This window comes from Nelumbo nucifera, chromosome 2 (assembly GCF_055504915.1).
Source record: "Nelumbo nucifera cultivar China Antique chromosome 2, China Antique-T2T, whole genome shotgun sequence".
Taxonomy (NCBI): domain Eukaryota; kingdom Viridiplantae; phylum Streptophyta; class Magnoliopsida; order Proteales; family Nelumbonaceae; genus Nelumbo; species Nelumbo nucifera.
This window is the reverse complement of record NC_142650.1, coordinates 18,320,483-18,336,104: the sequence shown is the minus strand read 5'-3', so window position 1 is coordinate 18,336,104 and position 15,622 is coordinate 18,320,483. Positions and strand designations below refer to the sequence as shown.

The 15,622-nt window shown below is 38.8% G+C and overlaps 1 protein-coding gene across 1 annotated transcript; it reads right to left on the bottom strand.

Annotated features, from left to right (window-relative positions):
* Window positions 1–1,202: 1,202 nt before the first annotated feature.
* Window positions 1,203–8,470, bottom strand: NPC1 (non-specific phospholipase C1). Its single transcript, XM_010258262.3, has 3 exons — window positions 7,107–8,470; window positions 2,603–2,779; window positions 1,203–1,674 (listed from the first exon to the last, which is right to left on the bottom strand). The coding sequence occupies exons 1-3, from the start codon at window positions 8,200–8,202 to the stop codon at window positions 1,361–1,363; spliced, it is 1,587 nt and encodes a 528-aa protein (XP_010256564.1). The 5' UTR covers window positions 8,203–8,470; the 3' UTR covers window positions 1,203–1,360.
* Window positions 8,471–15,622: the final 7,152 nt, after the last annotated feature.

Below are 15,622 nucleotides of genomic sequence, written 5' to 3'. Positions count from 1 at the left end.
CGGAAAGGTGTCGTCAACGAAAAAAAAAGAAGAAAAAAGCTATATAACAAAAAACGTGTTTAAGCAATTCATATGATATAAAAAAGGCATCATATTTGGTGTTTCTTAAATACATACATTTTTTTTTTCTAGTTGAAATGACACTCATGCATTCTTTTTGGTCAGTACAAAATGCAATGACAATTAAACTGAGTTCTAATTGAATAGTTTGGGTTCAAGTTCGATTAGTTCTAATTGAAGTAAGCTCAATTAGTTATTTAAATTTAAGCTTAGACAATAAAAAATTCTGTTCACGAGCCTGGCTACATTAATATAAACATATATACATAGCACATACATATACACAAATATACATACATTTGCATACACACATACATATGTTATACAAAATATATTTTTATGTTCTATGTATATCACAAGAATATACTATACATTATAAAAAACATATAATGTATATAATATAAAAATATATTCAATTTAGAGCTTTCAAGTCAAATTTGAACTAATAAAATATTAAGACTGCAACTTAGGCTGGGTTGACCTGAACCCAACCCGAAAAGCTGGGTTGGGTTGGATTGAGTCAAGTTGATATTCGGGTTAGGATTTAGGTTTAAACTCATAAACACGATTTTACTTTAGATTGGATAAACCTCAAGCAACTCAAACCCGACTCTAATAATATATGTCATATATAAATATAAATATTACCCATTCTATATACACTTCCCTCGATTGATAGATTGTTCGATGGGCCAGTGGCTGTCTCATCCAGTCATTTTTTTAAGCAATTCTTATGAAATCGAGAAGTCTATCATAAGGTTGGCTGTACACAGAGAGCTATGAAAAATCCGGAAAAGCAAAAACAGTCTTACATGAGCTGCAACATTGACCTTCCGCTATTGAAAGTGACACAATGCAGCTCAATCAACACTGTGTAAACAGTTAAAATACCTATCAGCAATATCAAGAATCTGCTCCACAGATGTATCATGTATCAATTATGCCACCCCGATGCCCACCATTCAAGTTTGAAGGAAATGTTGCCAAAAAATGATAAAAACAAAAAAAACAAATCTTACCAAGTCACTGGGTGATGAGAGAACCCTGTCACACTTCTGATCTAACCACGCAATCATCCCCATAATCACACAGTTCTTAGTTGTAAGTGATGAAAGTAGAGCAGAAAGTCAAGAGAGAGCAGCGAAAGAAGCACCTTGGAGTAGTGTAGTCTATCATATATTCGTACGGTATCCACTTCGGGAAGATACAAGAGTTTCAAATATAATACAAGAATGTTTTTGTGAGTTCTTATGTACAACTGCAACTTACAACAGAAGATGAGTATGGCAGAATTAATGGTTTAGCAAGCACTGTCCATATTCCCACCTGCAAGTCGGCTTGTGAGGGAAGGTCTCATTGTAACAATGGCAGAATCATTTGCTCCTGCCATTAAGGCAGCCCTTCCGGCTTCCAAAAACCTAGCCACTGCATCCTCAGCATACTGGTTTGCCTGACCTACAGTCATGCTCTTGCCAATGTATGGATAGGTGTTGAGAACGTGATCACCATTGAGCTGGGATGCAAGCTGAATCAACTCCACCTGGAACTCCGAGAGGCCCATGTCTTCCTTCGGTCCCCGTGGCCTCAGTGGGGTCACAACTTCTGGCAGTGTTTCTGCAAATATCCATGTTCCAAGGTATTCTAAATTAAGAACCGCAAAAAAGAAATATGGGGAATTCATAGAAAGAAGACTGCAAGCGATTCAATGCCAAACCTACCAGACACGTTAATCATCAATGTAGGAAAAGACGACATTGGATGACCCTAGCATCTAGACCTGACAATTGGGTTGGGTGGGTCGGTTCGGGTTGGGTCGAGACCTTCGGGTTGGATTGTCAAATGCGACCCATGGGTCAATTCGGGTCATCCCAAAAATAACTGAAACTTAAAAAAATAAAGAAAAAGTACATATAAAATGCCAAAATAAAGAGTAAAGACTAAATAGAAAAAAGTAAAGAGTGGAAACTTCCAATAATGCATAAATAGTCCCAATTAGACTTGACAATTGGGTCAGCAGGTTGACCCATGGCCCAACCCAACCCATTTTTTTCTGGGTCGGGTCGGATTGGGTCATTCTCAGATTCAGGTAGCTAAAAATGAGACCCTAACCCTGTTTTTTCTTCGGGTTGGGTTCGCAGGTTGGGTCAACTTTTTGCCAGGTCTACGTAACACCTGATAGTTTCCATTCACAATTCAAAAGTAACTGGGATGTGATTGGCTTGGGGATAAAACAAAAGATGCTTTACTAATTGAAGTGTATATCAATCACTACAGCCATCATTTTGAATTTGGGGAGGCAATACCCCACCATTCTAGACAAGGTACCACAAACCCATAATTGTTCTTTATTACCACAAATGAATTGATGAATTCATGATAAAAAAATGTCATAAAAGGCTCAGTTTGGAAAGAGTACAACTACAAATATGTACAGTGCAAAGCCTAGTATTTTGTACTTCTAAACCTGAATTTGCACTGTACATATTTGTATTTGTATTCTTCCCAAACTGAGCCAAAGGATGTGTAATAAGGAGATACAAACCTGGACAGTCGGTACGGGGAGTGTCACGGAGATGGAAATAATTCTCAAAGGACCCAGCCCATGCATCTCTCTTCGTCAGGAAATTTGATTTGAGGTTGAAAAGCTTTTTTACAGTAGCAGGGATAGAAGAATGTTCAAATTGTGAATATGGAGTTGGCCCGTTAGGCTCATGAATCACTGCACCAAGAACCAAAAAGCAGCTTATAATCCGGTTATTTGAATTTCCAATCTTTTCAAAAAGATGCTACAAGCCTTTCACTTTCAGTAATACATCATAGAGAAGCATTAATTTTGGATATGAATTTGCTTACTAGAGTCCAGATCTGCCACTATCATTACCACTGCGCCACCTGTCTGTGCTACTCACTGCACTTGTATCAGAGTTGAGGATGGATGGCACAAAGTGGTATTGTTAGTAGCCAACATTAGTGGCAGATTTTGAGTCTGGACGTAGGACTAAGTGTCCTATAAACAACAGTAAAAAGGTATCATCTGACTTGGCAGATGCAGTAAATGTAAGTATACATGTAGTTAAATGGATCAAAGAACAGCATAAACAAAATAAACTACTTAGTGGGAGAGGGGGGATTCAGGTTTCGCAAAATAATCACCAAGCTATTTAATATATCTGACAGGACAATCATTTTGAATATCAAACACCTGTGCTGTATGAACTCCAGCTTCATGCAACTAACAGGAAACATCAAGCATAATATTCCTAATGAGTAACAATAGGCCGCGTGATAAATTCTAGGTGCAACATTGATGATGTAGTGTGCTTACTGATTAGACAGCCATTGCACCAGTGAGAAGTGAATTGGTGTGAGTAGAAGCTTTGAAAGAGAAAGAGAAGGCCGAAGAAAACATGAAATGCAACTAACATCACAAAAGAAACCTCTTTATATATTTTAGGACCTTTACATGAACTTGTTTGGGCTTACCTCAAGGGGCTTCGTATAGATATATGAAAATGATCTCATAGAAATAGGAATGCAAGATGTTTAACTACCTGATGTGATACAATTGAGAGAGAAATAAACAAATTGAAAATTTCACATGCTTGAATTGTTGATTGCTTTGAATATTTTTATATGTTATACTTGATTTTATTACTATATTTTCACCTTGAATATGTTCAATATGTTGTGTTCATGTATTTTAATTTGAGCCGGTAGGCCTTTTAGAATATTTAGTTTCTTTTACAATTTAAGTTTGCATCATTTTGAAATAATAATATTTCTAATTTTATTTGATTTTTTTTGAAAATTTTAAAAATGTTGTCTTTCTTCAAAAGGCACAAGAAAGCTTTTTTTTTTTTTCTTGCAAATTGGAAAGTAGACCTCAAAGTTGTTAGTGGCGTGGAGGAGATGTATAATTCTCTCGAGATAGTCCCACAAAGGTAATAAATGATGCAATAGCCTGCAGTGAGATGCCATCTACAAGCAATGTTTTAAAAGGCATGGGAGGTGTGCCTCTGGGCGAGGCACACCAAATCACCCTAAGGCGCATGCTAGAGGCATACACCTCATGCATGCCTCCTATGAAAAGAAAGAAAGAAAAGAAAAAAAATGGAAATGGAAGGAAGGAAAAGAAAAATAAAGAAATTAAGGAAAAGAAAAGAAAGGAAAAGGGAAGAAAGGGAAAGAAAGTTTGGGCTGGGGGCAGAGCCCTAAGGCGCATGCTAGAGGCATACGCCTCATGCATGCCTCCTATGAAAAGAAAGAAAGAAAAGAAAAAAAAAATAGAAACGGAAGGAAGGAAAAGAAAAAGAAAGAAATTAAAGAAAAGAAAAGAAAAGGGAAAGGGAAAGGGAAAGGGAAGAAAGGGGAAGAAAGTTTGGGCTGGGGGCAGAGCTCCCGGATCCCCTTTCATCCTCTTTAGGAGGCTTATGCCTCCCTGTGCTCAAGAGGCTTACGCCTTATGCCTCCACATTTTAAAACATTTCATTGATTGCATGGAGAAATTAAAATGTAGAAGAAGAAAATTTCCTAGTATTCAACTAAGATTTAGAGGGGACCAACTCTTTTCATATTTCAAATCTTACTGAAACCTACAAGTAGCACCACCATGCCTTGGTAAATGGCAAAGGGGGTTTAACGATTAGGTGTTGTTTGTTTGCAATCCATCATTTGCACTGGCACAAATACAAGGGAATACAAATAGAGAGAGTGTAAACAAGTGTAAATGCATCATGGGAGTATAAGTGCTTCCCATTTTATATGAGAAGACAAGGTTAAGGAATGAGTTGCAAAATTTGCATCATTCTTTGGGATGCAAAAGTTGGATCTGCCAATGAGTGGGAATAAGGTAAAAAGTGCAAATTTTATATCAGGTTGGAATGAAACAAACAAGTGGACCATGCACAAGATTTTACACCAAGTTTGGATTTGCACTACAAATAAACAAAATAGTCCTTGTACTTTTTAACCTATCCATTTACTTAAGATCTTGTAGAGCTTTCCAAGTTCATATGGTTTGAAACAAAAGAAGGTCCAGACCAGATCAGTTCTTCAGTGACCATTTAAGCTCTATATCCAAGCTAAATCATAGACTGCAGAATGCACTTTTTATAGGGCTTAATAAGGAAAATGCTTTTTCTACAGGAAAAAAGAGGCCCTTCACGAGGAGATCTATAATTGTCTGTCTTAAAATCCCAATTCTCAAGAAAACGTGGGTCCTTCTACTGTTGAAAATCCCCTGCTTGGTGTCTCAAGAGACTTCTATCCCTTTCCAAACTTCTTGCAAAGGAGTTTGTAAGGAATGAACCAGTCAACAGCCTACACAAGATGAATTCACAAGTAGGAAGTCCTTCCAATTGCAATAAGCAATCTTTAGCTGCAGTCTCCACTAAGCTAGCAAATGAAATAATATATAAGTTTTTGCAAATGAGCTTCATGAACATGACCTTTCATCTGCGCAACTTTTACAGGGCAAAAGAGCAATTCCCCTCCCTGGCGCTGTTTAGTAGACAAACATGCCACAAAGGAACATATGAATGTTACTTCCCTTTATATTTTCTTCTTTTGATTCCTTATTGGTTGTTAATACCTAACAAGAATCTAGAAAGATGTATTACCCAATGATAATACTGGCTATCTGGGGTCTTGGAAGGTAGAGTAAACTGGATATAGACCTAACCTTTGGCATTTCATTTTTGCAATCTGTATGAGGTGGCTGCTTTCAGAGTCAAATCTGAGTTCTCACAATTTGATTTATGAATTGATATGGGAACTTCCTAAGCTGTTATAGAATTCTTTTACTGCCCAAATGGCAAATGCTCCCAAAATAAAGTTGTGGTTGTGATATCAAGCTCTCTTTCACCCAATGAATCTCCAATGTGAAACTCATTTGGATCCTGATCATATAAATTTCAGAAATGTGTTACATTATAGGGCTATACCACTTTTTTCATGTTGTGGCTCTAAGCTTAGATTTTGTTAATATTATATTATCTATTCTTGTACGCAACTCGTGGATGAGCCTGATGGATGAATTTCTTATCAAAGAGGCCTATAAAATTAAAAGATGAAAAAAAAAACCATGTATAATCTAGTTGGAAACCAAAAAATTCCACATGCTCCATTATGTCATTTCACCATCCACCATCTTCTATACACTAGCAACTAGCAAGTTTCAGTACAGAACTCCTTTCCATATGGAAAAGCAAAAATCTTCTTTTGGGTCTTCTTTTCTTCTGGACTTTTGAGATTTCAATAACTGGCTTCATTGGAATGCCCGATGTGTGTTGAGTATATAGTTGATGCCCAAGGTGTTCCTCTTTTGATACATATCATATATTGCACATCATATTTTTGAATTGTTACTGAACAGTTCTGATTGTGGTTTAAAAGCATTCTGCATTCTCATAGATATTCTTTCCTTCATCCATGAAAGATTTTCCAACCTAAATAGCCCTTGCAACATGGACAAAAAGGAAGCCTTAATTTTTTTAATAGGAGTTTCATTACTTAAACTTCAGCATCTCTCAAAAGAAAAAACTTCTTGCTCCACCCATACTGAACCCAATACAAACTCCATTGAAAAACAGAAAACAAGAATAAACACTCAGTATTGCATTGTCACAAACATGGGAACCAGAATTTGATGTGGCTCCAACAACCTGACTCAACAAGAAAAAAAAAAAACAAGGACTTGTGGGCACATCTACACAAAAAAGCATTACCTATTAAAAGAGTTCATGTTTTTTGAATTCTAACATTAAATACCTATGAAAAGCTCCAGAGCTTCATCTTTGTCAGTTAAGGCTCAGTTTCGAACGAGAACAAATACAAATATGTAGAGTGCAAAGCCTTGTATTTTGTATGCATTTGTACTCTTTCCAAACTGAGCCTAATGGTTTCTTTTCTAGAGAGAATGGCATTCATTGAGTATATTTATTTATCCCAAATAAGCAAGTAGACGAGTAACGGAGACAGCACCAACATTGACAATAACAAGTTAAACCCAGAATTTTGAAAACAGCATAAGAATCAAAAAAGCTAACCTGTACCCTTCTCGATCCACGGCGAGATCAATATTGTCGGGACCCGAACACCCAACCTATCGAACCTGAAATAGAAAGGATCAGGCCCAATGATACCGTCCGGATTAGGGACACCGATGACCGGCGTGGGCACATGATCATAGAAACCACCATGTTCATCGTATGTGATCAGCAGCGCCGTCTCGTTCCACTGTGGGCTCGCTCGCAGAGTCTCGTACACCTCCTTAACGAACTTCTGCCCAATGGCGACATCGTGCGATGGATGGTCGTCGTTGGCCGGAGCCAGCTCCACGTCGAAGTACCTTTGCTCGATCACCACGTAATTCGGAAGCTTACCCAACTTGGCGTGCATTTTGAACTTCAATGCGTAGCTGTGGAACTTAACTACGTGCTTAAGTTTTCTCAAGCTCTTGAAGAAGAGAGTTGCAGGGATGTTCTGGTAATAAATCCCAAAGCTAAGGTCACTTTCGTCCAAGGAGTCGAAAATTGTCCTCTGCGGGAACCCATGGATGAGGTCCTTCCGCACGTTGCTGGTGGCTCCATGAGAAGTGGCGGAGTGGACATAAAACCGATTCGGCTGAGTCGAAGCGGGCACTGACGCGAACCACCGATCGAACACGGCGAACTCGTTAGCCAAAGTGGTATAAACCGGCAACAGCGAAGGCTTAAAACCGCTCATAACGGTTTTCGACATGCCCTCACCCATGCTTTCTGCTTGTTGCACAAACCCATTCATCGGAGCCGGATTCGACGAGCAGTTCTCCGACCCAAAAATCTGCTCCCGAATCGCTTGAAACGAGTGGCCGGGATCGGAGTCGACGAACAAAGCATCGTTGGTAACGAAAATCTCCTGCGAATCAATGTCGAAAGCCGATACCCGATTCGACTCTTTACCAGTCAGACCATCGATTTCCGGCCGGGAAGATTTCAGCCAACCCAGAACATGATCAAAAGAGCGATTTTCCATGACTAAAATCACCAGGGTCTTTATTGGCCCTTTGATTTTGCCTTTCTTGTGCCAGTTGACGTCAAGGGAGCGAGAGAAAACGACAAGGTGGAGGAAGAAGACTAGGAGGAGAAGCCGCCGGCAATCCATCTTGGGTGGCTCAGGAACCACTCCGACGGCCGGAGTATCGGAAATCAGAACCCAGAAAGCAGAAAAAGTAGAAACCGGGAAATAAAGTTGGTTGGCCTCGAAGAAAGGAAAAGAGTTTAGAGCAGTTGAAGCCTGTCCAGGACCGTCGAGAGCGTTGAGTTAAGAGTTAAGACGTAGACGACAAGGCTAGTCAATAGACTCAATACTCAATAGGGACCAGCCGGCCAGCGGGCGGCAAATAACGAGATTTTTTTGGATAAAAAAACGAAATTCAAAGGTGTTTATCAGAACAAACAAAAAAATAAAAAGTCATTTGATTTTGTTTTACTTTTTGTGCAATGGCTACAGCATACTAAAGTACGACCGACAAAGGACCCAGCATCTAGAAATCAGGACCGTCTGATCAACAATCACCGAACAGTTTTACATATTTTTTGCCAAGTGAAAGCTGACTAGAGAAACCATGATCTTCCATCTCATTTTGAGTATTATTCTTTCTACGTCAGCCCATAAGTTGTCGGTGTTTAGAGTAAAAACCCTTAAAGTTTTTTAATTTCTTCATAAAAAACGCGCCAAAATTGCTTGTTCCGACACGTATCAGACCGTTGTGGATAGAAACTTATCAAGGTGAAAGAGACCGGGAAAACGAAATACGTGTGATCTCCTAAATTTGCCACGTAAGCTGCAGCTTCGAACAAGTACCCGGAATGACGTTGGTGAGCGTTGTACTCGTAGAATTTTGGGAAAAATGGTTGGGTAGTTGCAAGAAACCGGATTCACTAACTGCAAAGTCCGTTCGAATATTATTGCATTGCATTGGGAATATCTCTTCATGAAATAAAGTATTGAAGTGTGGACATATTCAAACGGTGCTCGAGGGTCTTGCACTAACTGAAGTCTATTTTAGGTAAATGTATTTGTCAGTACTTTAGATGCATTATACAATTTATCATTTTTATTGGTTTATTATATTATGGGTTTCTAGAATATAAGGGCGATTTTGGGGGTTTAATATTAATAAAAGTAATATATTTAAAAAAAATTAAAAATAGGTTAACTTTTTAAAAATAATATCAATAAAGGGCAAAAACATTGTTCATCTTGTTCTTCTTGCCATTTGTTCACCAAAGCCATCGTCCGCCACCACCCGCTACCGCCGTTCACTGCCACTCGCCGTCACCTTAGGCAACGTTGCCGGAGGTGGCGGTGGCGGCGACGGCACTGGTGGTCATTCCTCCGCCCGCTGCCGCTACCACCTCTGTCACCAACCATCTCTGTCAACGTTGTTGAAGGTGGAGGCAGAGGTGGTGGCGTTGGACAAAGAAACCATCAGCGCCATTGCCGCCACCTCTGCCTCCGGCCACCTCCGGCAACATTGCTGAAGGTGGGCGGAGGCGGTAGCGGACGACGGTGGCGGGTGGTGGCGGACAACGACTCTAGTGAACAAAATGGCAAGAAGAAGATGATGAACAGTGTTTTTGCCCTTTATTGATATTATTTTTCAAAAGTTAACCCATTTTTGAATTTTTTTTTAAATATATTACTTTTATTTATATTAAACCCCAAAAGTTGCCCTTATATGCTATTACCCCAAAAAAAGGGTCATCTTTCGTAGTATTATTCAAAATAAGTTTATTTGGGCCTTTAACCACTTATTGATAATTGGGAAATAAGTATGAAATAAATTTTTGTTTTAAAAATAAGGGTTTATTTTTTAAGCCCAACTATCCAGCTTTTTTAAGTGTTTATATAATAAATATACGCACTTATTCAATTTTTTTCTTCCAAAATTGTTTCTAGTTGAATTTTACAAAAGATTTTTATGGAAGCACTTTTATACAAATATTTCTAAAAGTACTGTTATGAAAGTATTTTTATGAAAGCACTTTTAAGAAAATATCCTTACGAAAGTACTTTTACATATGTACTTTTATAAAAGTATTTTTACAAAAGTACTTTTGTAATTTTATAAAGTGCTTTCATGAAATAGTTATTTTTGTAAAAGTGATTTCATAAAAAGTATTTGTAAAAGTACTTTCATATAAATATTTTCATAAAAGTGTTTTTATAAAAATAATTTAATAAAAGTGCTTTCAAAGGGTATATTTTGAAAATTTGAAAGAAAATGAATGACAAAATAGTCACAAAAACTTATTTAAGTGCTTATTAGAGAAAAAGACTACCAAACACCCAATATAAAATAAATGCTTATTTTAACAAATAAGCACTTAAAAAAGTTGGGTGCCAAATGCAAATAAGTGCTTATTCGAATAAATACTTGTTTTTAAGCACTTATTTTTAACTTAAGCACTCCCGAACATGGCCTAGAAGTCTTATTTTTGGGTAAATTACAAAGAGCCCTATGGGCTAATGATAAATACAACTTTAGTATAAATATCCCCGGTTAAAGTTTCGTTAGTTAACTTCAGAAAAAAAATTAATTCAGGTGTTTAACTTTTTTTTAATTATCCTTTTTTATTTATTTGAGCAATTTATGATTCCATTAGTTTTATAAATAGAATATTGAAGTTCTCTCGATTACTGTAATAAATCCTTGTAGATTTTTAGCTATACTTAATATCAAGATGAAATGGTAGAGGTTTGTTTTTAGTAGATCAAAATTTAAGCTTTTGATTGATTTTTCTTATTTATTAAAAAAAGAATGAATATTTTTTTTATATTTTAAGATGAAAAAGAGACATTCATATTAATAAAATAAAATAAGAATAAAGAAAGTTGTTTTCTATATAAGTGAAATGATTCTTATTATTCTAGCCGGTTTGGTTTGAAAAGCAGAGGTAGTTTTCAGTCAATTAGTGTTTGGGAGAAAATGACAATGAAAAGATAATAAGTTTAGATTGGTATTTTGATAAATTTATGTATTTAGTCATCTAACTTAACAGTTGGGAGGTATTTATTGCAAAGTGAAAGTTCATAGAGATCTTGCAAATAAAAGTTTAGGGGGTAATTGCCACTAACCTTAACCCCGCAATTACCCCCTAAACACTAATTGACTGAATAAGCAATTACCCCCTAAACACTAATTGACTGAATAAATCAAAGATACTATCAACCTAGCAATAAATCAAAGATACTATCAACCTAGCAATGTGTAATTTTAAGAGGTGGTGTTTTGACATATTTTTCCAATCAGGTAGATAGGAAAAAGGATACCACCTTTCCAAATGAATGCCCATTCATCAATCTCTCCTACGAGACATATTTTTAATGTACAACTTTAGTGTCATGTGGGTAGGTGTAAATACGGTTCTTGTGGAGTTGTGGGTAGGAGATCTGAATTGATAAGCTTTGGATTTAGATTTATGTGTTCAACCAATCCTGATTTCTTACCCACACCTATCCATAAGACACTACATTTGTACATTGAGTAAATCTCATGTATTGCATATTATCATGGGGGGATGTTCCAATGTACATTTGTAGTATCTTGTGGATAGGAGATTCGAACACGTATCGAACATGGTAACATTTACTCAAAACAATAATTTGATTTTTTTTTTTTTTTTGTATTAAATGGTACCCATGAACCATATGGGGGTCGTAACACTCAGGTCAATTACACAAAAATCTTCAAAATCGATGAAAGTCATTAGTGAGACTCAAATCTGCATCTCGGCTGGGACAACCAGCTAATGTAACAACTTAGCCACCACTTAAGTGGCATAATTTAAATTAATATCATAAAAAAGAATTAATGTAAGAACATCCGGATTTGATTCAACACCCCATGGAGTTCACTTTAACACCCCTGTTAAGTGTGGTAACCAATGTGTTTTGAATGGATATTGATGTAGGTATATTTGGTTGGTCCACTAGATCCTAACATGTGGCATCAGCTAAGGGCATTTTTGACAGAGGAGTTAGCCTCATCCTCTTAACTCCAACTGACAACAAATTGGAGTATCTACTTTGATTTGGTTTCTATACTTCAAGCAATGAACTTGAGTACGAAGTCTTATTTGTCGGTCTCCAGTTAGCAAAAGACCTCGGAGTTGAGCACATTGAAGTCTTTAACGACTCTCAATTGGTTATGAATCAATTAAACGAAAAATATGAGGCCAGAGAACCTAACATGGAAAAGAACCTGTACAAAGTCCGAGATTTGGTCAGACAATTCTAACACTTCACTCTACATCAAGTACCTTGCACTGAGAACTCCCAGGCCTCGGCTGCACCGTGCACATAGAGAAGCTGGTACGCCCCAGCATAGAAGAGAAGCAAGTGTGCCCAGTTCAAGCCGAGCCTTGCTAGATGGATCCCATCCTCTCATACTTACAACATGGGCAACTACCACTAGATAAAAATGAAGCACAAAAGGTTAGACGGTAGTCGATGCGATATGTCATACTGGAGGACAACTTGTACAGAAAATCCTTTACTCTACCCTACCTTAGATGCTTACGCCAAGACGAGGGAGAGTATGTACTGAGAGAAAGCCATGAAGGCCTCTATGGCAATCATCTGGGGGGGCAGAGCCCTTGCACAAAAGGCACTAAGACAAGGGTACTTCCCCCTATCCATTCAGAAGGACACGATCCAGTTCGTACAAAAGTGTAACCGATTCCAAGGACACCCAACATTCCTCATCGGTCAACCACAACCCTCTTGACCCTCAATAATCCTTGGCCATTTGCCAAATAGGAGATGGACATCCTTGGACCTTTCCCTCTAGCTACGGGGAATAGAAGGCACTTGACCATGGCAGTCGATTACTTTACAAAGTGGGTAAAAGAAAAAGCTTTCGCAACAATCACAGGAAGGATGATCCAAAGTTTATTTTGGAATAATATCATTTGTTGCTTTGGCATTCCACACATGCTTGTCACCAACAAAACCATTTTGGACGGGTTGGAAGCATGATTGGATAGAGCCAAAAGACTTTGGGCAGATGAGCTATCTAGCGTGATATGGACATACTGAACAACACCTCAGGCGACCACAGGAGGAAACTCCTTTTAATTGGACATACAAAACTGAAGTCGTCATCACAACAGAGACCAACTCTTCAGATGCAAGCAATAAGTTAAGTCGAGAATAACGAAGAGTTGAGAAACAATCTTGATCTGCTGGAGGGCACCTGAGAGCTAAATCAAATTAGGGTTGCCACGTACCAATAAAGAATTGTAAGATACTACAACTCTCGGGTCAGAGAGAGTCACTTCAAAGAAGGAGACCTCGTCTTCACAAAAGTTATTGTCCCTAAGCTTGGCATCGGAAAACTCAACCAAGTTGGCAAGGGCCTTGTAGGATCAAGCAAGTGGTAGGACCCAATACCTTTCAATTGGAGTATTTGAGTGGAAGACCAATACCTTGTACTTAGAACCCGGAGAATCTCCGTATGTACAACCAATGAATTCAAGTGTATAGTGAGATGGATTTATGAATGAAAAATATGCAAGTTCTTATCTATTTACTTCACAGATACTTGTGTTTAAGTGTTTTTGCTTCCTTAATTGCCAGAATCCCCCAACCAACGGCTCGTGGCATACAACACTACATTAGGTTACATGCTCAATAGGCCTTAACCCAGGGCATACGACCTCACCAGGGTTATACGCCTAACATGCCTACCTTAGCAAGGTAGTAGACCTCGAGACTTCAGAAACTCGCACCAAGTGAATCATAGCTAATGACCTCAATGTCAAAGTTCCAAGGTAAAACACCTCGGTCGAAAGAAAAGGGGCCTAAGTTAATTACTCACTTAATATAATATAACGCAAGAATAGACATACACTAAACAAGGCATTCTTAACAAAAAAAAAATCTATTCATAACTTGTGGTTTTACAAAAATTGCCTCTAGGGGGGACACCGGCCCCTGTACTTACAAAAAAGAAAAGAAAAGAAAAGAGAAAACAAAAAGAGAAAGCCTTCAGAAAGGGCACACAAGCCCAAGTAACTATGAAGAAAATACATCTACTAGGCATCCCTAGTCTGACCATTGGATCTGGTATTCTCCTCAGCAACCGCCTCCTGCCCATCAGCTTGAAGAGTAGTGTCGCCACCGTGGTCCTCGACTGATTGTTGGGCATCGAGGAAAGGATCCAATTGGTCGATGCCAAAGTTTGGGAAAACCTTTGACACTTGGACCCTACAATCCTCAAAACCCTCCAGATATGAGCGAGAAGCGAAGCGGGCTAGGTCCCTCTTATGACCTTTCGAGGCCTTATAGTCGGATATCATCCGGGAAGATGAATCTTCAGGCTGGCATTCCTTCGAGTTGAGGGAATCTTTGAGTTATTTCATTAGCTCCCTTTTGGCCATGACCTTGGTCTCTACCTTCTTCCAGTGTTCATACTCCTCTAATGCTTTGGCCTCCGCCGCCTCTCACCTAGCCTGGGCGTCTGTTGTCTAATGCTTGAGCTGCTCTACATCCTCCTGTGCTTGTTGTAGCTGTTGAATAAAAACCTCCACTTTGTCGTAGAGGCCAACAGATGTGAAAAGAAGTGTAAGTCAAATCAAACTAGTCAACACATTATAACAATTTATAAACTCCAAAGATATACCTTGGCTGCCTTATCCAGCAAGGCATCCCGGACTGAGTTAATAGAGTGCTGAATCCAGGAGTGACGGTCACCGAGAAGCTCCATCCCCACAGCCAGCTGTCGGTCAATCCCAACAATAGATAAAGTATCCCCCTCACTCTAACATTCCACATTGGCCTAAACACCCTATGGTTGGCCCAAGGCTCGACGTCAAGAGCATCAGAGGAGCAGGGGCAACTTGACGTGATCCACTAAAAGTTTCCTCGACTCGACGCTCTCTCATCTACAGCTTCTTGGCAGCCCTTTGGTCCCAATTACCTTCAACGGGATGTTTTGGGTTGCCACCTTTTTCTTTATTGGCTCGGTTTCGACCCTCATCCTTGTTGCACCTTCCTTTATCTGTCTACGAGGCATCCTCTCGGCCAAGCCCTTTTTCATAGTCTTCTTTGACGCGATCACCTCCGCTAGTAGTATTGCCTTCATGTCGCCCTCCATCTCTGCAAGAATAATCCAACAATGTGTCATAAAAATTGCACTTAAGCTTTGCCAAAGCCATAATTAGCAAGTAATAGGAGTGTCCGTACTAAGGGGGCATGGCTAAGGTTGGATATCACCATGGCTTCCTCCCTCACCAAGGGTTCAACATGAATCGTCCCGCCTAGCCAAAGCTGAATAATCGTGACGTTCTCCTTGTCACTACTACATGGCACAATCCTCTTGGCCAGCATATTTGGGCTCCTCCAATCAGTTTGAAAGGACCAACCCTCGAAACATCTAATGAAGAAGAATTTCTTCTTCCAATTTGTGCATGAACGACAAGTTGTCCACCACTTTCCCATTTGGCCCTGGAAGTACCACAACCCTTCACCATCGGGGTGTTTTCTCAAGGCAAAAAGGTTCCTAAATATATTTATA

Coding starts and splice junctions, on each gene's coding strand:
- NPC1 (XM_010258262.3), bottom strand. CDS start 8,202: ATGGATTGCCGGCGGCTTCTCCTCCTAGTCTTCTTCCTCCACCTTGTC. Junction 2,780..7,106: donor GTGGATCGAGAAGGGTACAG/GTTAGCTTTTTT, acceptor TTCTTGGTGCAG/TGATTCATGAGCCTAACGGG. Junction 1,675..2,602: donor TCCCCGTACCGACTGTCCAG/GTTTGTATCTCC, acceptor GGATATTTGCAG/AAACACTGCCAGAAGTTGTG.